The following is a 26,016-nucleotide window of genomic DNA, read 5'->3' on the forward strand; positions in this document are numbered from 1 at the left end:
GGACTGACAAAGGAACAACTTTAGCAATATTGTTTCATAGTATAACTAGGGATGAAAAAGGAGGAAAAAATGATAAAAAAACGAGGTGTACAGGAACACGCATACTCTGTGTAGATTTCTTACCATTTTATAGAGATCCGAGACACTAATCTGGTCTGAATCCACTACTTCAAAGTCCTTTCGAGGCACCAAATCCAGGCCCAAATGTCTAGTAAAAAGAAAGAACACACTCAGCATGCCATGTCCTCAGATTACTCATCTTTCTTTATGTAACTGGAAGCTCATAACTGCCATGACCTTGTGGACAGAGATTAAGACACTACCCCAACAGGGACATGCTTTTATCCAGTAATACCTAACTGTGCTCACCTAAGGTAAATAAATGGGGCTGGAGATTTTAAGACTGACAATTTTAATCACCAAGAAGTTTCCTCTTGTGATGGTAAAAAGAATCCATTCAGTATCATGTCTATAAGAGAGTGTTTGAGTTCGTTAAGGATATATTTTCTATAGATCATTAATAAGTCGTGTTTTTTCTCTTCCTCCCAATCCTACAAGTATGCTCAAGACTCAGTCAAGCATTACTTTCATTAGGATGAAAAAATTATTCAGGGTCCAAGCAGATTTGTAATTCAACACATAAAAAATTGCCTCCAAAAGATACTGAACCCAAAGAAAGGTATGTTTGAGTTTTTATCTCATTTTCAATTTAATACTGACACTGGTTATAGTACAGACCTTAGCACATATTAGCCAATACCTTAAGAAACTTTATATGAAACTGTAGCCAAGGAGTATTACTCCTAAAAAAAATACCCCATATTTGGAATTTCTGGTATAATTTGGGGAGGCAAGAATAAGAGATGGTGATTAGTGACTAACTAGGGCAGGCAATATGAGGCAGTGTAAATAACTCAAGACAGTCAGAGACCTGGGTTCAAATATGGTACATAATTTATGTTCAGTAAATGTTTTAGCTCTTTTCTCACTCTCTAAACCTGGAGTCAAATGGAGTTATGGGGCTGTGGACTCCAAAATTGCTTACAACAGTATGTATGTGTGTTCATGTATGATTTTTTTTTTTGAGGAGAGGATCTATAACTCTCATCAGGCTTTCAGAGCTTCTTGGTGACCTTACTATACACTCGAACACTAGGATTATAAATTACTGCATCTGGCAAAAGTATCCCATAGACAATGAAAGAAGTATATATATTTTTCTCTTCAACTAGACTATGAACTACTTTTAGAAAATGCTAGCAAAACTAATTCTGTAGGCTCTTTCTGTGGATAAAACTACCATTATTTAAAATAAAATAGAAGATGGCGGAAGAGTAGGGTCCCCAAGTCGCCTGTCCCCACCAAATTACCTAGATAACTTTCAAATCACCCTGAAAACCTACGAATTAGGCCTGAGATTTAAAGAGAGAACAGCTGGAATGCTACAGTGAGAAGAGTTCACGCTTCTTCTTCTTTTTTTTGTTTGTTTTTGAGTTCACGCTTCTATCAAGGTAGGAAGACGGGGGTGGGGGGGTGGGGGTGGGAATAAAGAAATAAAAAGCAACCAAGGGGTAGGGGCCCCAGGAGGGCCCGGGCTAAGGCCACAGGGCGAGTACCCCCAGGACAGGAAAGCCCCATCCCAGAGAAACAGGAGCTTCACCAATCTTCCCAGAAAGAAAGGTGCTCACAGGGAGTTGAAGCAGGATTCCAGGAGGGGCGGGGATGCCCTCAGGCTCTAACAGAGGACCTGCACCCCGGGGGGGAGAGTACACCACATACCGCAGCCAAGCTCCCTAAAGGGCTGGAGCGCTTGCGGGGGGGGCCCGGGAGCAGCTCTGGCTGTGGCTCAGGCAGAGGGGGCTGTGCGCCCCGGCGAGCGCAATTCCATCAGCGCAGGTCCTGGAGCCCAGGGCACCGGGGGACATAGCCCATATCCGGTGTTCCCCCCCGGGATAGGCAGAGGCCTGAGGGCCCAGGACAGCCAGGACGCTCCTGCCACCACCGGGCGGCAGGGAGCTGTGCAGATCAGCAGCCTCCGCCCCCGGAGCATCCAGGCCCCTGCGGACTGGGAGCTGAGGTAGTTACTGCGGGAGCTGACTCCAAGGCTGGAGAGCTGGCTGCAGCCACTGTTGTTCCTTCTGGGGCCTCACAGGATAAACAACCCCCACTGAGCCTCACAGTGGCCTCACAGGATAAACAGGAAAAACAACTCCCACTGAGCCGTGCACCAGGCTGAGAAGCTACCCCAGGTGCTCACACCTGAGAATCAGCACAGCAGGCCCCTCCCCCAGAAGACCAGCTAGATGGACAGGGGGAAAGCAAGTTATTGACCAAGCAGCACTGGAAAGTTCCAGGGGAAGTCGAGGGATTTACAGTATATAGAATCAGAGGATACTCCCCCTTGTTTTTTTGTTTTGTTTGCTTCCCCCCCCCTTTTATTTTCTTCTTTTTTCTTTTCTTTTTTCTCTTCTCTCTTTTTCTCCTTTTTCCAGTACAAATTTTTTTTGGCCACTCTGCACTGAGCAAAATGACTAGAAGGAAAAACTCACCTCAAAAGAAAGAATCAGAAACAGTCCTCTCTCTCACAGAGTCAAAAAATTTGAATTATAATTCAATGTCAGAAAGCCAATTGAGAAGCACAATTATAAAGCTACTAGTGGCTCTAGAAAAAAGCATAAAGGATTCAAGAGACTTCATGACTGCAGAATTTAGATCTAATCAGGCAGAAATTAAAACTCAATTAAAAGAGATGCAATCCAAACTAGAGGTCCTAACGAGGGTTAATGAGGTAAAAGAATGAGTGAATGACACAGAAGACAAGTTGATGGCAAGGAGGGAAATTGAGGAAAAAAACAGAAAAACAATTAAAAGATCATGAGGATAGGCTAAGGGAAATAAATGACAGCCTCAGAAGGAAAAATCTACATTTAATTGGGGTTCCCAAGGGTGCCAAAAGGGACAGAGGTCAAAGAATATGTATTTGAACAAATCATAGCTGAGAACTTTCCTAACTTGAGAAGGGAAACAGGCATTCAGATCCAGGAGATAGAGAGATCCCCACCTAAAATCAATAAAAAACGCTCAACACCTCGACATTTAATAGTGAAACTTGCAATTCCAAAGATAAAGAGAAGATCCTTAAAGCAGCAAGAGACAAGAAATCTCTAACTTTTATGGGGAGAAATATTAGATTAACAGCAGACCTCTCCACAGAGACCTGGCAGGCCAGAAAGAGCTGGCAGGATATATTCAGGGTCCTAAATGAGAAGAACCTGCAGCCAAGAATCCTTTATCCAGCAAGGCTCTCATTCAGAATAGAAGTAGAGATAAAGAGCTTCCAAGATAGGCAGAAACTGAATGTGACCACCAAGCCAGCTCTGCAAGAAATATGAAGGGGGATTCTGTAATAGAAAGAGGAAGCCCAAGGGAACAATCCACAAAAACAGGGACTGAATAGGTATCATGATGACACTAAATTCATCTTTTTTTTTTAATTTTTATTTATTTATGATAGTCACACAGAGAGAGAGAGAGGCAGAGACACAGGCAGAGGGAGAAGCAGGATCCATGCACCGGGAGCCTGACGTGGGATTCGATCCCGGGTCTCCAGGATCACACCCTGGGCCAAAGGCAGGCGCCAAACCGCTGCGCCACCCAGGGATCCCTAAATTCATCTTTCAATAGTAACTCTGAACGTGAATGGGCTTAATGACCCCATCAAAAGGCGAAGGGTTTCAGACTGGATAAAAGAGCAAGACCCATCTATTTGCAGTCTACAAGAGACTCATTTTAGAGGTAAGGACACCTACAGCCTGAAAATAAAAGGTTGGAGAACCATTTACCATTCAAATGGTCCTCAAAAGAAGCAGGGGTAGCCATCCTTATATCAGATAAACTAAAGTTTATCCCGGAGACTGTAGTAAGAGATGAAGAGGGATACTATATCATACTTAAAGGATCTATCCAACAACAGGACCTAACAATCATGAATATTTATGCCCCGAATGTGGGAGCTGCCAAGTATATCAATCAATTAATAACCAAAGTTAAGATATACTTAGATAATAATACACTTATACTTGGTGACTTGAATGTAACACTTTCTACAATCAACAGGTCTCCTAAGCACAACATCTCCAAAGAAACAAGAGCTTTAAATGATACACTGGACCAGATGGATTTCACAGATATTTACAGAACTTTACATCCAAACACAACTGAATACACACTTTTCTCAAGTGCCCATGGAACTTTCTCCAGAATAGACCACATACCGGGTCACAAATCAGGTCTTAACTGATACCAAAAGATTGGGATTGTACCCTGCATATTTTCAGACCATAATGCTTTGAAACTAGAACTAAATCACATGAAGAAGTTTGGAAGGATTTCAAACACATGGAGGTTAAGGACCATCCTGCTAAAAGATGAAAGGGTCAACCAGGAAATTAGAGAAGAATTTAAAAGATTCATGGAAACTAATGAGAATGAAGATACAACCATTCAAAATCTTTGAGATACAGCAAAATCAGTCCTGAGGGGGAAATACATCGCAATACAAGCATCCATCCAAAAACTGGAAAGAACTCAAATACAAAAAGCTAACCTTGCACCTAAAGGAGCTGGAGAAAAAATAGCAAATAGATCCTACATCCAGTAGAAGAAGAGAGTTAATAAAGATTCGAGCTGAACTCAATGAAATAGAGACCAGAAGAACTATGGAACAGATTAACAAAACTAGGAGTTAGTTCTTTGAAAGAATTAATAAGATAGATAAGCCATTAGCCAGCCTTATTAAAAAGAAGAAGTCTTAGAAGAAAAGACTCAAATTAATAAAATCATGAATGAGAAAGGAGAGATCACCACCAACACCAAGGAAATACAAACGATTTTAAAAACATATTATGAGCAGCTATACACCAACAAATTAGGCAATCTAGAAGAAATGGACTCATTTCTGGAAAACCACAAACTACCAAAACTGGAACAGGAAGAAATAGAAAACCTGAACAGGCCAATAACCAGGGAGGAAATTGAAGCAGTCATCAAAAACCTCCCAAGACACAAAAGTCCAGGGCCAGATGGCTCCCAGGGGAACACTATCAAACGTTTACTTTTTTTATTTTTTTTGCCATCAGGAAAATACAAATCAAAACCACAGTGAGATACCACCTCACACCAGTGAGAATGGGGAAAATTAACAAGGCAGGAAACAACAAATGTTGGAGAGGATGTGGAGAAAGGGGAACCCTCTTGCACTGTTGGTGGGAATGTGAACTGATGCAGCCACTCTGGAAAACTGTGGAGGTTCCTCAAAGAGATAAAAATAGAGCTACCCTACGACCCGGCAATTGCACTGCTGGGGATTTACCCCAAAGATACAGATGCAGTGAAAGGCTGGGATACCTGCACCTTGATATTTCTAACAGCAATGTCCACAATAGCTAAACTGTGGAAGGAGCCTCGGTGTCCATCGAAAGATGAATGGATAAAGATGTGGTCTCTGTATACAATGGAATATTACTCAGCCATTAGAAACGACAAATACCCACCATTTGCTTCAACGTGGATGGAACTGGAGCATACTATGCTGAGTGAAATATGTCAATCGTAGAAGGACAAACATTATATGGTCTCATTCATTTGGGGAATATAAAAAATAGTGGTAGGGAATAAAGGGGAAATGAGTGGGAAATATCAGAAAAGGAGACAGAAAAGGAGACAGAACATGAGAGACAGCTAACTCTGGGAAACGTACAACGGGTGGTGGAAAGGAAGGTGGGCGCGGGTTGGGGGTGACTGGGTGACGGTCACTGTGGGGAGCACTTGATGGGATGCGCACTGGGTGTTATGCTATATGTTGGCAAGTTGAAACTCCATTAAAATAAAAAAGAAATATAGAAGGTGTTAGAATGCTAGCAGCTATAAAAGTAAAATAAATGGAGATATGTGTATCAAAAATAGGTCAAACGTTAGACAAAGACAAATATATGATATCAGTCACTTGTGGAATTTAAGAAACAAAACAGACGAACAAAGGGAAGAAAAAAAGAGAGACACACAAACCAGGAAACAGACACTTAAATATAGAGAAGAATCTGGTGGTGACCAGAGGGGATATGGGTGGGGGATTGGAGAAATAGATGATGGGGATTAAGGAAAGTACTTGTGATGAGCACTGGGTGTTGTATGGGTGTTGAATCACTGTGTTGTACACCTGAAACTAATACCACACTGTGTGTTAATTCATGGAATTTAAATAAAAACATAAAAAATAAAATAAAGAGGTTTTATCAGGATAAAACCTGACACAGGCCTTGTAGAGACCAAGGCCCCTGAACTGTGTGGATGGCTTTGTTTGCAAGGGGTGTTGCAGGGGCCTTGCCTAAGCTTGCGGTGGGTATTGTCCATGGCTCTGTCTGCCCCAGGGCCTTTGCCCCTCCTCTGGGGCTCTCAGCTTTTCTCTGTGGCTCTTTCCTCTGCCTGACCCAGACTTAAACACAGCCCTGCTGGATGGAGCCTCAGAGAGCCCTGTGTGAGTCCACACTCACTCCTTCCACCACCCTCGTCCGCTTAACGTTGAGCACCCATAACCCACGACTTTCCCATCAGTTTTCTGGGGCTGACTGTCCTCTGTCTTTGCTGTCGGAGGCCTGGGGCCTCTTAGAGAGCTGCTGCTAATCCTTTTGGGATCCAGGAGGAGGGAGACCTGGCAGTGTCTGAAGCACAGCCCATCAGGTCAGCTTCCATGTCTCCCTCTTTGCCGCCTGTGTAAGCTAATTAAAATGACTTTCCAGGAAAAAAAAAAAAAAGGCGCGCGCCATGGCTCGGAGCCTGCGCGGCCTCCCGCGACGCAGCGTCTGGCTGCTGCTGGTGCACCACCTCCTCGTGGCCACGGCCTGCCAGGACGCCGACTACGGCGCTCTCCTCCAGGAGCTGTGCCTCACCCGCTTCAAGGTGAGCATGGAGGCCATCGGGAAGACGCTGTGGTGCGACTGGGCCAAGACCATCAGGAGCTACGGGGAGCTCACGGACTGCACCCGGCACGTGGCGGACCAGCTGGACTGCTTCTGGCCGAACGCCGCCGTGGACAAGTTCTTTGTCGCCGTGCACCAGCGCTACTTCAGAAACTGCCCCACGTCCGGCAGGGCCGTGTGTGACCCTCCCCGGAGCATCCTGTGCCCCTTCATCGTGGTGCCCATCCTGGTGACCCTGCTGGTGATGATGCTGGTGGTGTGGAGAAGCAAGCGCCCCGAGGGCATCGTGTAGGCCAGGGGGTGGCCGCCCGCTGAGGGGGAGCCCTGGCCTGGCCCGGGGACAGCTGCTGCGCCCTCACGGCAGAGCCGGGCCCCGTCCCCGTACTTCTCCCCAGAAGGGCCATCAGGAGTTCGGTGTTAACCTGAGAGCCCCTGGCTGGGGGGTAGAAGTGACGGGGGTGGGGGTAGGGGGGTTGCATCGCTGGCTCTGTTCCCAGGGAGGGTCCCGGGCTCTGCCTCCCAATGTTCCAACCTCAGGCTCCAACTTCAGGCCGGACTGTGGCCAAGTAGTTTGTGATTAAAAGGCCATCCTCGGGGGGGAAAAAGAAAAAAGAGGCCTGTATCATGGTTTTATCCATGTGAAAAAATAAATTATTTTATTTAAAAATTAAAACCATCTATACATCCAAAATACATTTGTTTTATAATTTGTGACCTATTTATAGGAAAAGGTATGAAGAGATTAAAGAAGTTTCAATAAGATTGCTAAAATAAAAACAGAAACTCAAAACTATATGAAAAAGGTAGAAACAAACATATTAATTGTATAGGCTAATATGATAACCATGATTAAGAATGAAAATTTAGATTGGTACTTTTTAGTGGGGAAAAAAAAGGATAAACCTATTTTCCTACTAAAAAGATAAAATCTCAAGCCTTTCTATTATATATTATAACTTACATTATTCTTTAATAGAAAAACATGAGTTTTTATAGGGTGCCTGGGTGGCTCAGATGGTTAAACATCGGACTCTTGATTTTGGCTTAGTTCATGATCTCAGGGTTGTGAGATTTAGTCCTGTGTTGGGGGGCTCTGTGCTGGGTGCCAAGCCTGCTTAGGATCCTCTCTCTCCTTCTGCCCCTGCCGCCCATGCTCTTGTTCTCTCTCTCTCTCTCTCTCTCTCTCGAGAGAGAGAGAGAGAGAGAGAGAGGGAGAAAAGAAAAACATGAATTTTTAAAGAAGAAATAACTTCGGGTACGATTACTGAAGTTAACGTATTTAAGTTGAGAAGAGATTTGATTTTTCTAACACTAGGATCCTGCCTTCTTATATCAAAGAAATATTGCATTTAGTCACTATATTAGTTATCCTTAATTTCTTTGATATAATTTCAGGTCTCTAGCCTCCAACACTTACTGCAGGTAAAGGCAGCAGTGTCATGGAAAGTAAGAGAAAGCTGAAGCACAACCTTTCCACCTCCCTTGTCATGAAAAGCAATTTACATCATAAAGATAATTTTGCAGATACGATCTCAAAAGTATTTAAAATACTTTTATAAGCATGTAGAAAAGCAGTGGAAAGATAATAGATGACATTAGTATTTATATTAGGGAAATGGAATCATACATTTGAGCACTAAAAAACATTTTCCAATTTTCTATAGTCATGCTATCAAAACTTTTTTAAATACAAAAATGAGAATCAAAATTCCATACATATTCTTTAACCATTAGTGCTCATAACATATATGATAGTTAAATGTCACAATTAAGTAACAAAAAGGCCTGTGTGAATATTGCAAACAAAACAGGTATTTTCAAAACGATAGGATTAGAAATAAATCCAATGGACCTAAATCAATACGGCTGGGATTCAGTGTATGTGCTGTGTGGTTGTGCACCATACACAGGGATGGGCTGTGTAGACTGGCATTTATGCAAATTCTGTCTCAGCACTATGACACCCTTAGCTTGCTTGTCCACTCAACTGTCCATGCATACACCCAACCACTCACCCACAGGGATTCTCTGAGGACCTATAATTTCCCCCCCATGATCTTGGATATAGGGAATACAGCAGTTTTGAGGCAAGCAAATGTTCATAATTCTCCCAAGAATAGTACTTTATGTCTCCTAGAAGTCACTAGAGCACAATACTTTTTAGATTCTTGATTTCATTATTTAGGAAATAAGAAAATTATTAAGGAGCAATCTGCTAAAACTGAAGACTGAGTTCCTTCTACTAGTCCACTAGACTTCAATGGAGGAAGAGTAATTTTCAAAAGCTAAATCGGAGGACTGGCCTCATTGGAAAAAGGGAGAGATGCTGCATGGTGAAAAGCCACAGAGGCTCACTACATATTTCATTCCGGATAGGAGGTTTCTGGCTATTTCTGTCTGTAGCTTACCCTAAGAATAGTGAGCAGCAAGTACAGAGCGTGGTTAATTTAGTCTCTTCTTTGTCTTCCTAGCACAGGGAGGTAGGGCAGCAGAGTTCTGAGGAGCATGGGCTCTGATGTCAATTGCCTGGTTTGCATTTTGGCTCTTCCCCCAGGCCACACTGTCATATCTATCATAAGCTACTGTAAAGCATTTAGCAGACTGTCTGGCATTGTAAACTGCCACTCCTGTTATAATTATCATAAGTATGTGTTACTTTACTAGCCAAAACATGGCCTAAAGTATAAGGACTGTGATCAAAGAGATACAATGTCTGAAAAAGAGACTCTTGAACAGATGGACACAAGCAGGAGGTATACATCAATGCATGTCGGTATACAGATGTAGTATAGAGCTGTTTTCAAAAATGGTCTTACTAATTGTTTAGGTGAACAGTCTTCACAGAAACATTTAGTGTTATCTCACCACATGCCATTGATCACTCACTCATTTATTTCAATAATTCAATAAATATTTATTAGTATCTACTCTGTGCTAGGTTCACGTTGAACTTAGGGACACAGTGATGAATAAGAGATACTTTCAGTCCTACATTCTTTCAGGCACACCTCTTTTTTTTTTTAATAAATTTTTTATTGGTGTTCAATTTACCAACATACAGAATAACACCCAGTGCTCATCCCGTCAAGTGTCCCCCTCAGTGCCCGTCACCCACTCACCCCCACCCCCCGCCCTCCTCCCCTTCCACCACCCCTAGTTCGTTTCCCAGAGTTAGGAGTCTTTATGTTCTGTCTCCCTTTCTGATATTTCCCACACATTTCCTCTCCCTTCCCTTATATTCCCTTTCACTATTATTTATATTCCTCAAATGAATGAGAACATACACTGTTTGTCCTTCTCCGATTGACTTACTTCACTCAGCATAATACCCTCCAGTTCCATCCACGTTGAAGCAAATGGTGGGTATTTGTCGTTTCTAATGGCTGAGTAATATTCCATTGTATACATAAACCACATCTTCTTTATCCATTCATCTTTCGATGGGCACCGAGCCTCCTTCCACAGTTTGGCTATTGTGGACATGGCTGCTAGAAACATCGGGGTGCAGGTGTCCCGGCGTTTCATTGCATCTGAATCTTTGGGGTAAATCCCCAACAGTGCAATTGCTGGGTCGTAGGGCAGGTCTATTTTTAACTCTTTGAGGAACCTCCACACAGTTTTCCAGAGTGGCTGCACCAGTTCACATTCCCACCAACAGTGTAAGAGGGTTCCCTTTTCTCCACATCCTCTCCAACATTTGTTGTTTCCTGTCAGGCACACCTCTTAAAGGCCCTGAATCTCTATAACAAATTTTTTGAATTTTACATTTCCTTAGAATGTTCTCTATTCTCTTCTATTTTCCATGTTACCTTTTTCTTCTGTGGTTCCTCATCTGAACCACAGAACATAGAAAATAATGTGAAGTTAACTAATTACAGACAATGGATGTTTTAAAGCATCAGCACTTAGTTCTCCCCCAAAATTGGTTGAGAAAGGCTAAAGATACTAAGATTTCCTGTATGTACTAGCTTTTTCTAATACTCATAATAAAGAGAGCATACAGATAATAACTACACTAATGAAAGTATATTTATATAATAAGATATAAATAATAATAGCTACATGGGACGCCTGGGTGGCTCAGCGGTTGGGCATCTGCCTTTGGCCCAGGGTGTGATCCTGGGATCCGGGATCGAGTCCATATAGGGCTCCCTGCACGGAACCTGCTTCTCCCTTGGCCTATGTCTCTGCCTCTCTCTCTTGCTGTATCTCTCATGAATAAATAAAAATCTTTAAAAAATAAAAAATAATAAAAAATAATAGCTACCCTTTGCTGAACATTTACACGGGATAGGATGGATGGATCTATCTATCTATCATCTATCTATCTATCTATCTATCTATCTATCTATCTATCTATCTCCTATATAGGTAGGCACCATGGGAAGTAGACAGTATTAGATCCATTTTATAATTGATGAAACTGAAGTCCAGAGAGGTTAATGAAGTCAACTATGAAGGGCGCAGAGGTGGGCTTGTCTCAAACTATATCTATCTTACTCTGAGCCTATGGTATTTTCACTGTACCTGCTATCTTCCTACTAACAATCATAAAAGTTAAACACTAATAAGTGACTGTAATCAATTCAGTCATTAACAATTTGAGGGATAATTTTGTGCAAATATATCAATCCAGAAGGAAACAGATACAGGTTGGCGAATGAGTGTCCACCAGGCATAAGAACAAACCTATTTTATTACTTAGATTCACATTCACGTAGTGCCTGTCAAGTGCAGACATTGTGCTAAGTGCAGATGAGCAAAACAGATGCACAAAGAGTGAGAGAGAGATAAAGGAAATTTACTGATTTGAATATAACTTCATGGAAGGATTCTGACACATGCACACTTTAAGCATAGTTATCTCTGACTTCTTGGATACAGCAAGATAGTAACTGATGGGCACAACACCCTATATCAGAATAACTCTAAGAAGAAGTTGTTGGAAACTTCTACTAATTTCAGATGTCCTGAAGCTAAAAAATATAAGCACATTCGTAAAGGCAAAGTACTGAGCCATAAGTCCTTCTGAGTCCTAGCTACAAATCTATTCAGAGGAAACTTGTTGGCACAAAGGCTGGGGTGGCAGTATTTTCTGCATACTACAATCCAAACTTCTGCTTGTGTCGCTTCTTCTAAAAGAAATTCCCTTGGTGAGGAATATAAACTATGGAAAAAGAAGGGGATATGGGTGGGTTAGGACATATCAAAGTCTAAGGGAGAGAGTACAAAATAGAGAAGGAGTAGAGAGACTATGATAGAGGGAGAGAAAAATAATATAAGAACTAGAAGTTATATATTTATTGGTGATTTGTCTTAATCATTGAGACCAGAATATAAATATATGAATTATTTCATTTGATACTTATAATCTACAGAAACAGCATTCTAACTCAACAAAAGCTTATAAAGTTTTTACACTGTATTCAAATCTGTACTTTCTACCTAAAGAAGAAATACAAAAATCTTACAAATTATTCTATGAATAAAGCATTTACTTAGATATTTTTCTAAGGCAAAGATCAATTAAGCTGTGTTGGTTCTGGGTTAACACAAGTTCAACTTAGGTATGCTATAGTAGTGATGACATTAGAATAAAAAGAAACTTTTAGCAACACTTCTATGGAAGGTGTTGAAAATATTAACACAATGAAATTCTATTGCTAGATAAACTTTTAAAATTCCACTGGAGAGGATATAATTAACTGACTTAGTCTTTGTATAGGAGACTTACGCAGAGATAATGGCTAGTTTATTTAAGCAAACTTTGTTTTATGCCCTTCCTGTATTTCAGTTTCTAAAAATATAAGAACACAACTTACAAGTACTGATTTTTACATGATATAATTTTAGTAATTTTAACTTATGGAATGAGTGTACACATATGCTAACAAGTATAAACCAAATAAACAAAATAAAAATTGTGGTTATAAAGACGTGGAAAGCTCTGCATTTATTTTAAACTCTAAATAAAAGAGTATAATACCAATTTAGTTTCTATCCTAGAAAGTTCTAATTCAATGTGAAATCAAATATACACTATGGGACATACAGTGTTCATACTAGGAGACTAGAACAAAAATCAAATAACTCATAGACTAGAAATACTGGCAATAATTTGCTTGGTTTTAAGATTCGCACTTAAAAATAATCAGAGAGATGGTAAGGTCCTGCATAAAGTTTATGGGCTTTGGGATCAGCTCTGGGTATAAAAACCAGTTCTACCACTCACTGTGCAACAATAGAAAAAGTACTTTGGAGCCTCAGTGTCCTCATCAGGTAAAATGGAGCTCTTGTCTTGGAAGAGCATAATAGCATTTTATTGTAACAATGCATATGTTAGGGGTTCCTGGGTGGCTTAATTAAGTGTTCAACTTTTGGCTTCAGCTCAGGACATGATCTCATGGGTTGCGAGAGCTCTGCATCATGATCCCTGAGGATTCTGCTTGATTCACTTCATTTGCCCTTCCTGAACTAACACTTGGACACACTCTCTCTCAAATAAATATTTGAAAAAACAAGCAAACCCAACAATGTATGTTAGTCCAAGCACTTACCACTGTGATATAAGTAGATGTACTCAATAATTAATACCTGTTATTAATAGCTTCTAAAATAGGTTCTGAAAAGGCAGAGCTATGATGTCTGTGTAAGGGCTTATAGAAAAGGCATAAAAGTTAAAAAATTATAAATGATTCATATTTACTTTTATCAATTAAAGCATAAAAATATATTCCACAAACACTGGAATGCATCTCCCACATGCCAAGATATGCTAAGCTTCAGTATTTTATGGCACTTATAAAAGTGTGGTGGTTCAAAAAATGTGGAACTCTGAGGCATAAAACAGGAACAACAGATATGGTTATCAGTGCTCAGGTACTGTGTGGAACATGTCTTCTTTACATAACTTAATGGTACAAAGTGACTTTATTTTTACAGTATACTATCCCTTCTTTCAAAGTAAGAAGGAAAATTTTTTAAGCAAAAGTTATTAATGAAGGTGGGATAACTGCAATTTACTGACAGGTATTTACAATGGCCTTTGCCTTTTTAAAATATAATTTGAACTCATTTCCAAGCTATCATCTTTAAGTTTTCAGATTTGATTGCAAAATCTGATGGGTCTGCTCTCCAAGTTTTATTACAAAGATGTACTGAGGGGATCCTGGGTGGCTCAGCGGTTTAGAGCCTGCCTTTGGCCCAGGGCGTGATCCTGGATTCCCGGGATCAAGTCCCACGTTGGGCTCCTGCATGAAGCCTGCTTCTCCTTCTGCCTGTGTCTCAGGCAACAACAACAACAACAACAACAAAGATGTACTGATATTTGTTAGTATTTTTCTTCATTTACTGGTATGCACAACTGCAGCTAAACTATAACATAATGACTTATATACAATTTAGTGTCATCAGTTCAAGTTTACAGTTTGCTTGGCACATGGTGATGTTACTTTTGCAATTATTACTGTCATTAATTTATTAAATAAATGTAATAATGCCATTTTATAAGATGACACTGTTTGAGGCTGAGGGACAGAATCAGCAATGCTGTAAGCTAACATACAGCATTTTGCCAGATTTTTATTGCCCAAAATTTGATCTAGAGAAAGCTGTCTGATCTGTGGTACATCTGAAGTCATATTATATCATACCAGGAGTCTATGATGCATGCCAAGCAACTCTACTGACAATCATGAAAGGGTGTAATTTAATGAAACAAATTTAATGAAACAAACAAGGATAGTATGCTATCACTTTAAAAGGTCAAAAATAGCCAATTTAGGGTTGTACTTGTTTTCTTTTCTAAGGATGAACAGCATCCACTCTGGGTTGGATTGGCTGTATTAGATTCTATTTCCTCTTTCCCAATTTGCTTTTCCATTTCTTTTTCTTTTTTTTTTTTTAAGATTTTATTTATTTATTCATGAGAGACACACAGAGAGAGAGAGAGGCAGAGAGAGAAGCGGGCTTCTCACAGGGAACCCCATGTGGGACTCGATCCCAGATTCTGGGATCACACCCTGAGCTGAAGGCAGACGCTCAACCGCTGAGCCACCCAGGTGTCCCCTGCTCTTCCATTTCTGTAAGAACATATTCTCAAGTCTCCCCCCCCACCCTTTTTTTTTTTTAAAGATTTTATTTATTTATTTAAGAGAGAGAAAAAGAGAGAGACAGAGAGTACGAGCAGGGGGGAGAGGGAGAAGCAGGCTCCCCACTGAGCCAGGAGCCTGACATGGGGCTCCATCCCAGGACCTAGGAATCATAACCGGAGCCAAAGGCAGAAGCTTAACCAACTGAGCCACCCAGGCGCCCCTCCCAAGTCCCTTCTTAAGAAACAGGTCATCAAAGGTAACTTTCACATTCAGGAATGCTTTAAAATGGCTTTGGTTGGCCTTTACACTTGATTAGATAGTTTGGCTGTTTATAAAAATGTGGCTGGCCAATCATTTCCCAACAGAATTTTGAAAAGATTATTTCACTATATTCTAGGATCCATTGTTACTGATAAAACTTTCGAGGTTGGTGTGATTCTTATTCTTTTGTAAGACTTGTGTCCCTGCCTGAAAATCTTTTAGGATCTTCTCTTCATTCCTGGAATATTAAAATATCTTAAAGTACATTGCTGTGGGTTTTGGGTCCCCACTCCATTCATTATACTAGGTATTGGGTGGGTTCTTTCAATCTAAGACTCCTGGCTCTTTGGCTCTGGTAAATTCTATCACTTCTTTAGAATTTTCTTTTTATTGCCTTTGCTCTTTTCCTGGAAATTATAATATCTGATGTTAGACTCCCTGGATTGAACTGCTCTATTGCTCTTTTTCCTCAACCATTTCCCATCCTCTTGTTTTATTTTCTCAGAGATAATATAAAATGATCTTACTGCTCTCTTCTTGAATGTTTTATTTTGGAAATCACATCTTCATTACTTTTTCAGAGTATTTTATTCTACATAATGGATCTTGATTCTCTTTGAGGATGCACAGAGGATTTGTTTTTTGTTTTTTGTGTTTTTTTTAGAAGTTCTTTACTACTAATCTCTAGTTGCCTCTGGGGCCAGGTTATTTCCTTGGGGGGTGGGCAAAGTATTTTTTGTTTATCCTGGTCTCTCTCTCTCTTTTCTCCGGGGAAGGATTTTAAATACCTGGTGATACTTAATTTTCCATCTCAATTTAAGAGGCACTAGAAGTGTGGGGAGTTTTTGCACATGGTGGGTGACTAGCAAGCTTCTCTTCCCAGTAAGTAGAAGGGATCTGGTCATTATATTTTAGAACTCTTAAATGGTAAAATATGGAGAACTCTGCAATAAGGTCCCAGGGCACACTCTTGTTGCCCAATTCCCCCCAGGCAGTCTGTCTTTGTATATGTTTATCTGAAGGGGAAACATCTGGCTGCCAGTCTTTCTACTTGTGGCAGTGGGTTATTCCTTTTTATGTACTTTTAAGCACCAAGGCACACTCCTATCCTCCATGATTCTGCAAACTGCAGGACAGAACAACTCTTTCATTAGCTAGTTTCTTCCACATATACTTGGCTTCCTCCATCATCACTAAATATTCTATACATTTTCCACCTTTTAGAAAGGATTTCATATACCCCATTTATTGCTGGGCCCTCTACCATTCTTTTTATATCACTTCAATGATGTCTTGAGAGACATGGGAGAGGGGATAAAGACTTGTACTAAAATATATTTAAGGTATATGTATATCTTAAATAGAAAGCAAACTGCTCATTTCAAAGTTTAATGGACTTGACTTTAAGATAATGAGACAAAATCGCTTGAAAATTATATTAATTATATGTAGGAAGAAATACATTTGAATACTATCTACTCTAGCTTCCCATGCCAAAGTCTTAGAATACTACTTATATAAAAACAGCAAACAATCATACCTACTGCATAAATGCAGGACTACCTTTGAATGACAAATTAGTTAAGAATACTCTCAAGTAGAGATGTAGACAGGGTTCATTTGTAGTATATGCTTAATCAGATTAATTGTGTGGCTATAAAATATAAAAGACAGAATTCACATGAAAAAATAGATACTAAAAGATGAAACAGAAGTGTACTCTGATTCATGGATCCAGAATCAAGTAATTTGAGCTAGAAGAAACCTCAGAGGATAATGCAGTCCAATTATTTAATTTTCAAGAAGTAAAAATAAAGACTGAGAGAGTTTCAGTGTATAGAGCCAGTACTTTGCTAACCTAAAAGAAACAACTACTCATAGTAAAAATAATCAAAGCTTACTGGAGAATATAACAACATCTTTTCATCACTAAAGAGAAGCTTTGATCAGGTACAAACTCTGGAAGAACTGAGTTAACATATATGTAACTGAAATGCCCAAATGATATTCATACTTACTCATTACCCCAGTCCAGGCGCACGGTGATATGCCGTTTAACCTCCCGCACCTGATCCTGAGTGAGGTGACCAGACAGTAGCTGCCTTCGAAGGTCAATAAGTTCATTCATCACATGGCGTAGCTTGTAGAAAAGATCTACTTTGTGTTTCTGAAAGGGCATTTTTGGTGTTGGGTGAAATGAAAAAGGGATATGGAAAGAGAATGAAAAAAGAAAGAGAAATAGTTAAACTATGAAAAGTGTTCATTTCTCTAACCTAAAAAAGGCAATGTAAAGAGGAGCATATTTATGAATCTTAAAGTCCTTAGTTCCTACTGCCTAAAATTCTCTATATAATGACATATCAAGTAATATAATTGACCTGGATCATGCAGAATACCATTTATCTCTACTCCATTCTGGAGAATTCATTTTATAGTAAATCAGAGTTACTAAACTTTATCAGAACATAAAGTTAAGCAGGGGCCTAGAGTTGCTTTCTCTGTCAGAAGTTCCTATCTACGTAACATCTCTGTTTCTTTAGGAGGGATACTCAAATTGCGGAGGGCACAGGGAGAATCACTTGCCCTACTTTGAAGGAACTAAGGTTTCAATAAAGAGCTACAGTCTCTAGAGTAACATTGATACTCCAGGTTTCCAGGCCTCATCTAGTTTTAATTAGCTTTTGTAAACAATATGTGTCCCTAGTGTCACAGGTTTCTATTCTTTTCAGTTTAATAAAGTGTCACCTTTATAAGAGTTAAGTGGAAACATCTTAATGAACTTAATTATGGTCATCATAGGGGTTTCAATCTTATAGGCAAAAAAATTTAAATGCCATGACAGTAGATGATTGAGGAAAAAACTTACTCAAGACTATAGATTTAAGAACTAAAGTCTTATTTGTTCACAAGTATCATCTTGGTTTGGAAATTTTTAGGTTTATGTTTCTGTTATAGAGAAGCATGATTTTATATGATAACTAAAAGCCTTGGAATGTAAGTTATCCATAAAGAATGCTCTTTAAGGTCATATCAACCTGTACCATAAGATTAGGAAAGCATCTATCTAGAATTTCCCCTAAAAAGATCTCTGCCAAAATAAGCTTGATTAAAGTAACTATAAATAAAATTAGTAACAAAGCAAATTACAAACTAGCAGAATCAGCTAATATTCTTAGGTGGCAGTGACCTTATGATTAAAATGTTCAGGACATCATGCTACTTAGAAATCATCTAATGGAGCATGAGACCTTTAAAGGTCTATCTCAGAGAGAAATTATTTTTAAATAGAAGACCTTAGGAATCATGCACTCTAATGATATCATTTCAAATAGCATGCGGTCCTTTCTTCACTTGATGATCATATGAAGAAAAGTTAAGTACCTTGATGGCACACAATGCTGGCAGAAGGGCAGAACTCACAAATTCTTGCCAGTTCAAGTAACAAGGCCTAAGCAAATTATATCATCTGGAAAATTGAGATCTTAAGGTAAGCAATAAAGGCAATGTGGTCTTTGCTTCCAGCACATGCATTTGTTTTTTTTTTTTTTTTTTTTTATAAAACAGGGTTACCTGTCTAAGTTTAAAACAGAAAGTTAAATTCCCATCAAACCATATGCAATAATCTACTGCATACACACATAAGCATTTATTCATTCACTTGGTATACAAATGCTTATGGAGCACCTGATGAATGCTATCACTTTGTTGTGATCAGAAGTCCCTACTTTCAAAACAAACAAAGTCCCTACTTTCAGGACACCTGGGTAGCTCAGTGGTCTTCAGCTCAGGTCGTGATCCCAGGGTCCTGGGATTGAGTCCTGCATCAGGCTCCCACAGGCAGCCTGCTTCTCCCTTCTGCCATCTCTCTGCCTCTCTTTCTGTGTCTCTCATGAATAAATAAATAATTTTAAAAAATTCCTTACTTTCATGGCTTCATTCTAGAGAGCAGAGACAGATCAGAGACAAATAAATAATGGTGGTGATATGTTCTAAAAAGAAAATTAAAGCAGAATAGGGAGAGTAGGTGGCCAATGGTGGGTTGGCTGGGGGAGTAGGGGAAGATACTGCTTCAGGTAGGGTGGTCAGGGAAAGGCTTCTTTGGAAGCTGAGCTTTAAATAGAAACCTGAATAAAATAAGGTGACAGCATTTGGGAGAACCAGGGAAGTTTATTACACTGTTTGTTAACTAACTAGAATTTAAATAAAAACTAAAAAAAAAAAAAAAAACCTGGGGAAGTTTTTGAAGCATAAGAAACAGCAGGAACAATTGCCCTGATGTGGAAGTAGATGTGGCATGTACATGGAGAACATGCACCTGCAACAAAGTCAACAAGGGGGGAGAGTGGTGATGATTGAGTAAGAGAGGCAACAGGGACCATATTAGGCAGGGCTTTTGTGTAAGCCATGTTAAAGGGTTTGGCTTTTATTCCAAGTAAGACAGGGAGCCACTGGAGATAGGGAGCAGAAGAGTGACATGATAGGACTTATGGCTTGAAAATGTCACTCTGAGTGCTGCATTGAGAATAAACTATGAAAAGGTAAAGAGGAAAGTAGGGGTTCCAGTCAGGAGGCTATTTATTACAACAATCCACAGGATGGCAGATGACTAGACAAGGGTAAGAATGGTAATGTAAAACTTTTAGGGCTTGGAGGTTTCTAAGTTTTGTATATAGAGATGTCAGGATCTGCTGATGGATTAAATGTGGGATATGAATGGAGTCAAGGACTACTCCTTTTCCTGGCCTGGGGAGCATGTCTGGAGGAGGGAAACAAGGTTCAATTTGGAACATGCTGGGTTGACACTGAGATCCAACATCTGGAGTATGGAGTATGAGATCCAACATCAGGAAAGTGAGGAATATCTAGCAAAGGAAACTAAGAAGGAAAAATCAGTGAGATGACAGGAAAAGGAGTGTACTGAATATAGGGTTTAAAGGAGGACCCTGTCAAATGCACTGAGAGTTTAAATATAGACTGAGAGTTAGCCACTGTATCTGGCATTGTGGTGGCCACCAGTAACTACTATAAGGGCAGTGTTTAATTCAAGAGTATTGGGAGTAAAGGGAATGGGAACAGAGTACAGATAACTCTTTTGTAGAATTTTCAGTAATTGGAAGCAGAGAAATGAGGTAGTAGAACAGTATTGTGCAATCAGGAGAGGGTGTTATTAAATGAGACTATTTGTATGCTGAAGAGAATGATCTAGTGAAGAGAAAAAATTTGATGATGCAGGTGTTAAGTCCTCCAAGAAGAGATGCATTCCAGGTCAGAAAGGAAGGCTCCATTTAGGCTGAATATTCTATATATTGTCACAGAGGAAAGATTTGGGAGATTTGGTGACAGGAGAACTAAATTTTTCCTCTGGGTGCCTTATTCTCAAGGAAATAAGAAGCAAGGTCATCAACTGAGAGTGAGTAGGGTGGGAGGGGGTGTTAGAGATTTGAGAATAGAGAAGATATAAAACAATTTCATAGGGAGTGGTAACACAATCTCAGCAGGTGATAGGTAGTTCAACTGTCAGATGGTTTTGAGATTTGTGAACACCAAGAGTGTGGTTATGTGTGTGCTTTTAAGCCAAGTGTAATGATGTATATTGATACTGAAATATCATGTATGTATGTATGTATATATGTAGTACATTTATGTATGTGTATGCATGTATATCTATGCACAAATGCACATACACAAAATATTTATGTAATATATACATGCACACATATATTATATTCATTTGAGAGAGGGAGTGAGAGAGATCACAGAGGGAGAAGGGAGAAGCAGACTTGCTGCTGAGTGGAGAGCCTAATGAAGGCTCAATCCCAGGACCCTGAAATCATGACCTGAGCCAAAGGCAGACACTTAGCTGACTGAGCCATTCAGGCTCCCCACTAATCAAGAGTTTCTAACAGACTGTACTGTCCAAAGATGACTACAGTACCTCCCAAGTACTATTCTGCAAAAACGTGACCCTCACATTCCTCTAGTATGAGATGGAATTTATTTCTTCACACTTCTGAATCTGGGCAGGCCCTGAGACTACCCTGATCAATTGAACACAACAGCAGGGAATTAAAGCAAGTCCTAGAAGCAGCCCTTAACTTGTCTGGCAGCTTCAGCTTCCTGCCTCTTGGAATACATGCTCCTGAAAGATTCTCTCTCAGGATCCAGCTGTCATGCTGTGAAAAGTCCAAGTTGCATGGAGAAGCCACAAGGAGACACTCCAGTAAAAGCAGTCCCAGATGTATGTGTGAGCCATCTGAGATGCTATGCCTAGCCCAGTATAACCTTCAGGGGACTATAGCTCCTACCCAAATCTGACTGCAACAGAATGAGAAACCCTATGTGAAAACCATCCAACTGTGCTCACTCTATACAGAGAAGAATCAAATATAATAAAGGGTGTTTTAAGCCACTAAGGCTTGGGGTAGTTTGTTATGTAGATAGTTGGGAAAATTGTTCAGTATTTTTTCCAAATAGAATAATCAGTTATTGCTTCTAATTATACGAAGCCAGGAATGCTAATCCTGCACTAAGAATGAAATGGAACACATAATCAGAAAGTAGAACTATTATTACAATCAATGTGGTGCTAATTTTTCTTCAGTCCAACCTAATGACCTCTTTGACCAGAGGACCTAGCATTAGAGGCTGTTCCACTAGCACTGCTCTGATGCCACACTGCACTCTTGAGTTTGCTACCAGAAAACACACCATTCAAGGTGAGCAATCCTGAGTGACTGGCACCAGAGCAATTTACCTAGGATCACTTGACAGCACAGGACAGCTGAATATCCCACTCAGGCTGAACAATCCTATTCTACTAAGAGTCCTGCTCCTCAGTAAGTTAAAATAACAGTACAATTAGGTTGGTGGTGAGGTTTAGCTTTCCAGTGTAATCATCCCTAGATCCTGTCAAGGCTAAAATAAAAGCAGGAAAATTAAAAAAAAAAAAAAAAAGAACAAAAGGCAAAAGAAATCTATGGCCCATCTTAACAACACGCTCAGCCTCTCCAAAAGCTCTATAGTCTAATATTTGTCAAAAAAAGTTGTAAAATATTTGGGAAGTATATTGAGCAGTCAGTAGAAATGATACATTTAGAACAATTAAACTACTCTGCAACCACATGCCAAGCAGAATTTGCCTCCTCATTGTGAAAGAATCCCTGGAACTCTGCAAGAAAAAATGTGAGTTTTAATACTTCCGATTTTACTTTATTTTTTTAAAAAGATTTTATTTATTCATTTGAGAGAGAGAGTATTAGTGGAGGGGAGAGGCAGACTCTCCATTGGGCAGGGAGCCAGACACTGGGCTCAATCCCAGGACCCTGAGATTATAACACAAGCCAAAGGCAGATGTTTAACTGACTGAGCCACCCAGGCACCCCTTAATACTCCTGATTTTAGAATTATTTTTACTAAACTGATTGTAATCCAATGTGGAAAGAAAGGCTGTGCTGCAATGCTGCTTCTTACAGTTAGCAAAGGAGCAAGGCTACTAAGTGTCCATCACCAAGTATGCTAGCTTTATTCTAAAACTACAATGCACAAAGACTGGTTAACACATGCTAATGAAAGATTATAAAAACCTAATTTAAAAATTACATCAAAGTACAGCTACCCTCAAAAAGAACAATGTCCTGCCATGAGTACTAAAAACGTAAGGTGAAAACCAATTTAATGGACGTTAGACACTGCATCTAACTTAAGTTGCTCAAGTTGTTAAGAGCAGATTCCCAATCTCTCTACATTTTACTTCTTATTTTTGAACATTCTTTTATTTATATATAGGGAGATGGCTTATTTTCTCACTTTATTTCTTGAAAACAAACTAATCATAAAGAACTTGGGTTTACTCAAACTTCTGAAATTATAACACTGTATATTAATTATACTTGAATAAATAATTTTTTTAAACTCCAGAGATACCTGCATGGCTCAATGGTTAAGCGCCTGTCTTCAGCCCAGGGTGTGATCTTGGAGTCCCAGGATCAAGTCCCACATCGGGCTCCCTGCATGGAGCCTGCTTCTCTTTCTGCCTGTGACTCTGGCTCTCTGTCTCTCATGAATAAATAAATAAAATCTTAAAAAAAATTTTTTTAAACTCCAGTATTTTTTATTGCTGTTAAATAAAGTCTACTATCATGAAGTAACCTCTAATCCTATTCAAACTGTTTACATTATACATCAGAGCTCTAGGACTCATCCCAGTGTAATGTAAAAATATCTATAATGCAGTACTTGCAAGCCCAGTGACTTTTCTGCCAAAAATATCGTTAAACTCAGGAATTTAGACTGTCATTTTAGGTTGTTCCACACATAGTTGGGCAAGGCTTGAAACTGAGTTCAAAAGAGAAATTTCTGTGAAACGAAACAGTATCTAAATCCAAGCAATTTTACAATGATCTTCAAGCACATATTTGCAGGGAATAAAAATACAAATGTGGGAATTCTTTTTAAACTGTTCACAAATATGGGAGTATGCCTAATACAATCTACTTGCCTTGCATATGTATTTATTCCTCCACCTCTGGGGGGCCAAGATATTTTCCTCATTTCACTCTCAACCCAAACAGACCCTCCCTCACGGAATTAATGAGAACCAAAATAGCACCCTTCATAATGTCAATCTTTTTTTTATAATACAAGTATTTGCAGGAGAGCTAAGACTTTAATTTTTTTTTACTTTAGTTTAAATAAGTTGATCATATTCTTTCCCTAGAGCAGATATGAATCTTCATAAGAAGGGAGCAAAGTCAACTGAAAGGTAAAGAAAATATTAGCGATACAAAAACTGGAGACAGCAGTTGCTGCTGTCAAAGTCACACATTCACAATTCTGAACATGATGAATTTACCTGACAGTGGGATGTGGACAGCTCAGGCATTCTCAGGCTCACGGTTGCCACCCTTCTACACAAGACGGAACAAACCCTAAGAGAGCATTTAATCTGTCTCCAGGAGGTACCTACCTCTTCTTAGACAGAAACCAGTAAGAAATCAGCCCCAATCCTACTCCAAATGCTAAAGATAAAAGCTGGAAAGTAGGCAACTTGTCAGAAATTAAAAGACTGAAAACTAAGCCCTGGGGACAAGGAGGGGGAATCCAGCTGGGGAGGGTAAGAGGGTCAGAGTGAAATCAGTAAGAACTGGGTCTGTTATCTATACAGAAAGATTCAGGGATTGGAGGTACCAGGAACCCCTGAAGGTGTGTGTGTGTGTGTGTGTGTGTGTGTGTGTGTGTGTGTGGCAGGTCTGAAGTGAGTACCTGGGGAATGGAAACAGAAGTGGTTATAAGTCTTTTAAAAGTTTGTAAGACTCTAACTATGGAGAACAAACTGATGGTTACCAGAGGAGAGGATGTATGGGGGAATGGGTGAACTAGGTGATGGGGATTAAGGGGCGCACTTTGTGTGATGAACACCGGGTATCGTAGGAAAGTGCTGAATCACTAAATTGTATAACTGAAACTAATATTACATGGTATGTTTATCTGAAATTTCAATAAAAACTTAAAAAACAAAGAGAGTTTTCTAAAGTAAAATAATAAAATAAAGTCTATCTTTTTTCTATTAAAAAAAAAAAAGTCTGTAAGACCTTCAGGTCATTATCCCTAACTCTATTCTGCCAGGCTTTCTCTTTTTCCATGTGATAGTTAACTCTCTGCAGTGGTTATAACAGGGAACCATACATTGGAGGGCCCCAGATAGAGCTGATGGTGTCCAAAATAGTGCAATTAAGTAAAAAATTATGTATTAAATGATAGAATCCCTGGTGCCCTTCCCACACTGAGCTCCCGAAATGCTGCCAGCCAGGCTTATACTTTCCTAGAAAGGAGTATGCAAGATTCCTCACTAGGAAAATTAAGCCCAGGGGAAAAGACCCAGAAATACTGATGTTGCTCTCCTTCTCCAATGAAAAGTCAGTTCCTCTTCTGATCATTCGATATTAATCTCCTCTGGCTAGTAAATACTAGTCCATTCACAGAGCTTTCTGGCAACTTTACCACTCTTAAAGATCAACAGAAAAGTATAACATATAATGAAGTAAGCTTCCAACTTGAAGTAAAGAGACCAAAACAATCAGAAAAATGGAAACTGGGGAAACATACAATGCCAGAAGTAAAAGAAAATTTCAAAAAGGTAATAGTTAGTATTTTCAGATAGCATAAAGATTATAGTATATCCATGAAATAAGAAGAGGATATAACAGAAAAGGAAAAAAAAAACATCTAGAGCCCAAAATAACTTTTGAAAGTTATAAGTAGGATCAATGTAATTTAAAGCAAAATTCAGTAAAAGTGATAAAATAGAAAATTGAAGAATTCTGCCAGAAAATAGAACAAAAAAAGTAATACAATGGAAAAATGGAGGATAAAATACAAGAAAATTAGTGAATCTTTCCAGGATGTCCAATTCTAATAAAAGAATTGTAGGAAGAGAGAATTATAGAAACAGATGGGAAAAAACCATCAAGGAACTAATATAAGTCCTAGGACTGAAAGAAATGAGTTTCTAGAATGATAGAACTTACTAAGTAGCATAATCAAGGAAAAAAGATAAAACTAAGACACATTATTGTAAAACTTAAGAACACTGGGAACAAAGAGATGACCCTAGAATCTTTCATGGAAAACTTGTCAATAAAAGAATGAGGAACTAGAATGACATTGGAGTCAACAATATTAAAAGC

General features: G+C 39.4%; 2 protein-coding genes across 3 annotated transcripts in view; one reads left to right on the forward strand and one right to left on the reverse strand.

Annotated features, from left to right (window-relative positions):
* Positions 1–26,016, reverse strand: part of DOCK3 (dedicator of cytokinesis 3) — a 505,777-nt gene that overhangs the window by 181,793 nt on the left and 297,968 nt on the right. For both annotated transcript variants that reach the window (XM_055343227.1, XM_055343226.1), the window contains exons 6-7: positions 17,350–17,498; positions 124–208 (exon numbers count right to left, since the gene is read on the reverse strand). In XM_055343227.1, the coding sequence (XP_055199202.1) occupies positions 124–208; positions 17,350–17,498 (234 nt within the window). The remainder of the gene's footprint in view (positions 1–123; positions 209–17,349; positions 17,499–26,016) is intronic.
* On the forward strand, positions 6,822–7,299 carry LOC129521604 (receptor activity-modifying protein 1-like). The gene has a single exon (XM_055343228.1). It carries the CDS (start codon positions 6,823–6,825, stop codon positions 7,267–7,269), a length of 447 nt encoding a protein of 148 aa, XP_055199203.1. The 5' UTR covers position 6,822; the 3' UTR covers positions 7,270–7,299.

The sequence above is a fragment of the Nyctereutes procyonoides genome, unplaced genomic scaffold (genome assembly GCF_905146905.1).
Source record: "Nyctereutes procyonoides isolate TBG_1078 unplaced genomic scaffold, NYPRO_anot_genome, whole genome shotgun sequence".
Taxonomy (NCBI): Eukaryota; Metazoa; Chordata; class Mammalia; order Carnivora; family Canidae; genus Nyctereutes; species Nyctereutes procyonoides.

Coding starts and splice junctions, on each gene's coding strand:
- LOC129521604 (XM_055343228.1), top strand. CDS start 6,823: ATGGCTCGGAGCCTGCGCGGCCTCCCGCGACGCAGCGTCTGGCTGCTG.